The 5,857-nt window shown below is 36.5% G+C and overlaps 1 protein-coding gene across 2 annotated transcripts in view; it reads left to right on the forward strand.

Moving 5' to 3' along the window:
• Nucleotides 1-4,602, forward strand: part of SLC39A6 (solute carrier family 39 member 6) — a 19,457-nt gene extending 14,855 nt beyond the window's left edge. For both annotated transcript variants that reach the window (XM_006919961.3, XM_006919960.3), the window contains exons 8-10: nucleotides 1,880-1,960; nucleotides 2,398-2,588; nucleotides 3,387-4,602. In XM_006919961.3, coding sequence (XP_006920023.1) covers nucleotides 1,880-1,960; nucleotides 2,398-2,588; nucleotides 3,387-3,539 — 425 coding nt within the window. In that variant the 3' untranslated portion in view covers nucleotides 3,540-4,602. The remainder of the gene's footprint in view (nucleotides 1-1,879; nucleotides 1,961-2,397; nucleotides 2,589-3,386) is intronic.
• Nucleotides 4,603-5,857: the final 1,255 nt, after the last annotated feature.

A 5,857-nucleotide genomic window follows, 5' to 3' on the forward strand; every position in this document is an offset into this window, starting at 1 on the left:
AATTTCCATTTTTATGTTTTTTTTTTTTTATCTCTTTGTTGGAGTTCTCTACAGTTCCCAAAATTTCATTGAGCATCTTTATAACCAGTGTTTTGAACTCTGCATCTGTTAGATTACTTGACTCCATTATATCTGGATCTCTGTTCTGTTCTCTCATATGGTTTCCGATTCTGGATCTCTGGATCTCTGTATCTCGATATCTGGATCTCTGTTCTGTTCTCTCATATGGTTTCCGATTCTCATATGGTCTTCCCATTTTGGCTGCCTTTCTGTGTCTGTTTCTATATACTAAGAAAAGCTGCTAAGTCTCCCGGTCTTATTAGTGTGGATTTGTGAAGTAGGTGCCTGTCCAGTGGCACAGTCCTGAGAGGGGTTCAGTCGCAGGCCAAACTTAGCCCAAGCCTCGACCCCTCTGGGACCACCTGTTAAGATTCAGCAAACAATCCACAGATGCTGAGCTTATAGTTGCCTCAAAAGGCCATGCCAGAAACTGAGGCCAGCTGCCTCCAGTGTGAGTGTAGGTGCTGCTCAGCAAGGAGCTCCTGATTCGCTGAAGATATATCTAGATATGGCTTGGGTGGGCCCACGAGTTGGGGGAGGCGGAGTTTCAGGGAATCCTCTGGGTAGAGTGACCTGTTATCTAGTTTCATGACATCTTGGCTATGGCGGTGCTGTGTCCACGCACTGGGATGGGGGAGGGCTCAACAGAACAGTACCGCTGGCATTTCTGTACAGAGCGAGTCTTGCCTTGGCTCTCACTCCACCAGTGTCCCTGTGAGTCCCTGGTACCCGCTGTGTGCAGCCAAATAGGCACTAGTGCTCAGAGTGAGCATGTCCATCACCACGAAAATCCTTTCACAGACACGGCTCCTTTAAGAGGCGTCTGCTGCTGCCGCAGCCTCCGTCTCACTCAGCCGCTCGGGACCGGGCAGCCCCGCATCCTTGCCCGGTCCTACCTTCAGCCATTGCAGGGTGCTTTCTTGAATTTCTCCATAGTTGTATGGCTTGTTCATCTAGATCCAAGACGATTTTTCTTTGCTGCTTGCTCCTTGTTTTCGTCACAACTTTGATTTGGTCGCCAGAGGGATGAAAAGAGTCTATCATCTACGTTATTTTTTTCGGTCTTAGAACTGTGGAATTTTTGCTATTAAATTGTTATACCGCAATTAGAAGACAAGAGACTACTACAAATTTTAGTAACTTAGTGCTGAAAGGAACCATATAAATAATTACAGATAAGGCAGTTGTGCCCTGGCAAGATGAACCACTTGCCCAAGAAGACTTGTTTTGAAGCTGGCTGAGATGAGCCCAAACCTTGACTCTCTGGGAGCCTGGTACTCTTCCTCTTCTATGTACTGTCTACAGCATAAGCAACAAAGGAAAATATGCAAATGCTCAGTCATGGTTTATAATTGATCAGTTGTATAGTATGTTAACTTTTAAAAGGAGGGGAGTTTAGTCGCTCCTTACTAACATGAAAGAATAAACAAGTCTATATAGTGAATTCCTCTGAGGTAAGTGAAACAGTTGTACTCTTGACTGCTGAGTTTTTTTCTAAACCTTTTTAATCAGTTTATATTTTTAAGTAAGTGTTTAATGCAATTGCTTCTCAGGTTTGAGTAAGATCATCTAATCACTTCATGGCGCAGTAGAATCATCAGTTATACCAGCTTGTGCTCCATTGGGAAATTTAAACCTAATCAAATGTAATCTAAGATTACTTACAAAATAGATACAGGGTGCAGTTGGGAAAGTTCCGTTTATTCACACCAAAATATAGTTTATTTCTTTTATTTCATTTTGTGTCCTGGTAAGATTTTTTTAAAAACACACCCACAAAGTAATGTAGCCAATCTTTTTCTGATTGATTTTTACACAGGTGCTGCTTTTACTGAAGGTTTATCAAGTGGTTTGAGTACTTCTGTTGCTGTTTTTTGTCATGAGTTGCCTCATGAATTAGGTAAGAGAACCATACAAATGGTATTTTCCAAATGGCTGAATTATCCTAGTGTCACTAGCCTTTGCTAATGGTAGTTCCAGCAAGCTTCCTCGTAACTTTTATGCCAGAATCTGACCCTATAAGTAGAATTACACAGTTGCCTATGTGGGGTTGCCAAAGAGGTACCTGGGCCCTCTTTCTCATTCTCTTCCCTTACTAAATATCTTCTTATACCAGCATACTGGAGACATCAGTGATTATTATCTTCATACACACAATATGAATTACATCAAAGGAATCTTCTTCCATTAATTAGAACTGTTAGCCCTGGGTAATTCATTATTATTTTCTTTCTCTCAAAAAAATTGGAGAATTTCTTAAATCTGGAAAGTTTCTTGAGTATGTGTCTTAAAAATGGTTTTTCAATTATTTTATCCTCTTTCTGTTTTCTGTTAAAGGTGACTTTGCTGTTTTACTAAAGGCTGGCATGACTGTTAAACAGGCTGTCCTTTATAATGCTTTGTCAGCCATGCTGGCATATCTTGGAATGGCAACAGGAATTTTCATTGGTCATTATGCTGAAAATGTTTCTATGTGGATATTTGCACTTACTGCTGGCCTATTCATGTATGTCGCTCTGGTTGATATGGTAAGTTTTTCATAAGTCAAATTAAGGTATTGGCTAATAAAATAGAGAAAATGTTTAGTGAAACCTTATTTTTAAAAAGGCTTTAGATTAAAGCAGTAGTGTTAAGTCATTCTATGCTCAAAAAGATAGCATATCAAATACAGGTCCCTTAGAGTTGATTTTTTTGGATTGTTGATCACAAGCACATCTTTTTCCTGCCTAATGTGCACGAGGATACAGAGACATATCTGCTCCCTTCTGATATGTCATTTCAAGAATAGAATCTTAGTAATCATGCTTTGAATTGTGTATAGAGTTGTATGAAACCTAGCACAAGCCACATATTGTTGACATGCTGTGTGTACTCCAGAATGCTTAAAAGTTCCTTAGTAATGGACAAAGGAGTCATATCTATCATCAGAGTCCACATAACAAGCCCACTGATCTTGTTGCTAAAATTTTATATTGCGTAAAATTTCCATATATGTAAACTCAGGTAAGCCACATGTTATATTCAGTTAAGGTACAGGCAGTAACTAAAGCAAGTTAATACAGCTCTCCATTTTACAGTGGAGCAAACTGGACCAATATAAATTTGACTTGCTGAGCATATTGTAAATATTCATTGTGAATTAAACTGCTAGAAAATGCTGTGTGACATTATTAGCTGGAATCAGTATATATGTGGTCATGTTTTAATGAATTGACTCAGTATATCCAGCCTACGTATAAAGCTAATATACTGTCCTTCAAATTCTTATAAAAACTAATCTGTAGTTCTGAAACCTTAAAGGTTGCTCTATTTTTTTCTTCTCTAAGGTACCTGAGATGCTGCACAATGATGCTTGTGACCATGGATGTAGCCGCTGGGGATATTTCTTATTACAGAATGCTGGAATGTTTTTGGGTTTTGGAATTATGTTGCTTATTTCCATATTTGAACATAAAATTGTGTTTCGTATAAATTTCTAGTTAGGGTATAAATGCTAGAGTAGCTTAAAAATTTGCTGTCTGTGGTTTGAATAGGTCATAGGGAGAAGAGAGTTGTACGCTATCATATGCAGCATTTAAGGTTAGTGGATTTTGTGATTTTTGTATTGAATATTGCCATTCGTGATGCTTATAATGTCAGTTGTGGTAACATAAAGGTACGTTTTAATATGTAAGTTATTCTATTTTAGGAATATAAACTATATGTGCAATTTGCCAGTTTTACCAGTTTATTGTATAAAGGATATATTTGGCATGACATGTTCTGTATATTTTAGGAAAAACGTCTTTAATGTTTTTTGTAGAACTAATTTAATATGGTAATTTCCATGCTGGATTTTAGGCCTCTGAAGAACTGTTGGCACTTAGGAGTAAGAGTACGCATGAAGCCTGAGATACCAATAAAACTTGTACTGAATTTAAGCTAAGAAATAAGGAGAAAAAAAGTATAAGAATTAAGAAAGTATAGATTTCTTTCCAAAAAGTCACAAAACTGATTATAAAATAGAAGGGGAAATTTTAGATTTAAATTTAAAAAGCAATATTAGTAAAGTACATTCATAAACATTTCTGTCAGAGTATTGTTCCTATAAGACCACAGTGAGCACTTTTTACTAATTTAGTTGTACATTTAACTTTGTATGATAGAAACGTCTAAATATATTTAATGAATTCAAGCACTATTTCACTTGACCAAGAAATTTGGATTTTAAAATATTTGGAGATGTACCAGATGGGTATGAGTAAGTTTATGTATTGTCAGAAGACTTGGATATCGCCAGGTTATATTTCACCCAAAGTCACGTGATTGGATGGTTATCTGGTTTACAAAATGTCAGTGTATTATAATTTTGAGATAAAGGCATTAAAACCATACTGAGTATAATTTGACTTCTGGATTCAGAAAGTACTTTGGTATCTTTCAGTGCTTCAGTGTTGTCATTATGAGCAATTGTCATTTTTATAGTACTTTAGACATACTAGAGCTATGTGGCATTCTCTAGATGTTGCTTTCCTACAAAATAAATTCCTTATGTCAGCTTTATTAAAAGTTTGAATTTTTTTTTTATCATCTTAACCATTTTTAAGTGTACAGTTCAGGAGTTTTAAGTATATTCACATGTCGTACAAAGTACCTCAGAATCTTTCACCTTGCAGAACTGAAACTCTATACCTACTAAACAACTCATTTCCTTCTCCCACAGCCCTGGTAACCATAATCCTACTTTCTGTTTCTATGAATTTGAGATGTCTGATTTTTTTTTTTTCAGTACAATCCAGATTATAGTATACTTATCAATTCATGTATATTATTGTATTGGGTAGCCTTATTCAATTTCATATTCTTTACCGCAAAAGAGAACTTCAAAAAATATTGGTCCGCAGTTTGTTCTAAGCTATCCCTTTTTTTTTTTTTTTTAATCAACCAGAGCTTTAAGCTCAATAAGAAGCACTAATACCCTGCATTCTAAAAAGAATCAGAGAAATTCGACAAGTCCCTACATCCCACCCAGGGCCTCCTGAGAGACAATTGGACCAGAATTTTATTCCCAAAACCAAGTAAAATGGATGGATATGGGTAACAAGAATTACTTGGATTGGGAGTACCTAAAAGGATGAGATGAGGCATCTTCTCTGGCTAAATTCTTACTCCACTTCGGCACCCCACAGACCTACCCTAGTGCCACTGTTATATCAGTGCAAAATGAGGAAGCTCTGGAATAGCTGGAAATGTTCCTTGAGTTTGAGTAACAGACTTGTACCTACTCCTTTCACAGAGATTCTGAAGGTGGAAAGTGTCCTGGATCAGCCCACAAAACAGGATGAATGGGAATGATAGTTCTTACTCCAGTTTGAACCCATTAGCGGATATGCGGAATATTTAAGCCATTAGTTCCCATGGCTCTGTGGGGGAGAATGGAGATTAGAGGAAGATTTAGATTAAAATATGTAAGGCAGACTAATAGAAAAAGAAAAGACACAAATATCTTCAATGAAAAAGAAAATATAGTAAATTCAAGAAATAAAAGAATGTGAGAACTTTATAGTTTAAATTTTTGGAAAAATATAAATGTTCACTCAAAAATTGAAAGTCAATTATTGTTAAAATGGTCATATTTAAATTCTCCCCTCCTCCAAAAGAAGGCATTGTTTACTGTGAGTTTTACCAAAATTTCAAGCAATACATAAATTCCTAACTTATTGAAATATTTTCTGGGATTAGGAAAAGAGAACATTTGTTGTGTTAATTGAAGTTAATGTAAACTTGATATAAAACCATACCTCGGACCCTAAGACTC

This window comes from Pteropus alecto, unplaced genomic scaffold (assembly GCF_000325575.1).
Source record: "Pteropus alecto unplaced genomic scaffold, ASM32557v1 scaffold146, whole genome shotgun sequence".
NCBI classification, from domain to species: domain Eukaryota; kingdom Metazoa; phylum Chordata; class Mammalia; order Chiroptera; family Pteropodidae; genus Pteropus; species Pteropus alecto.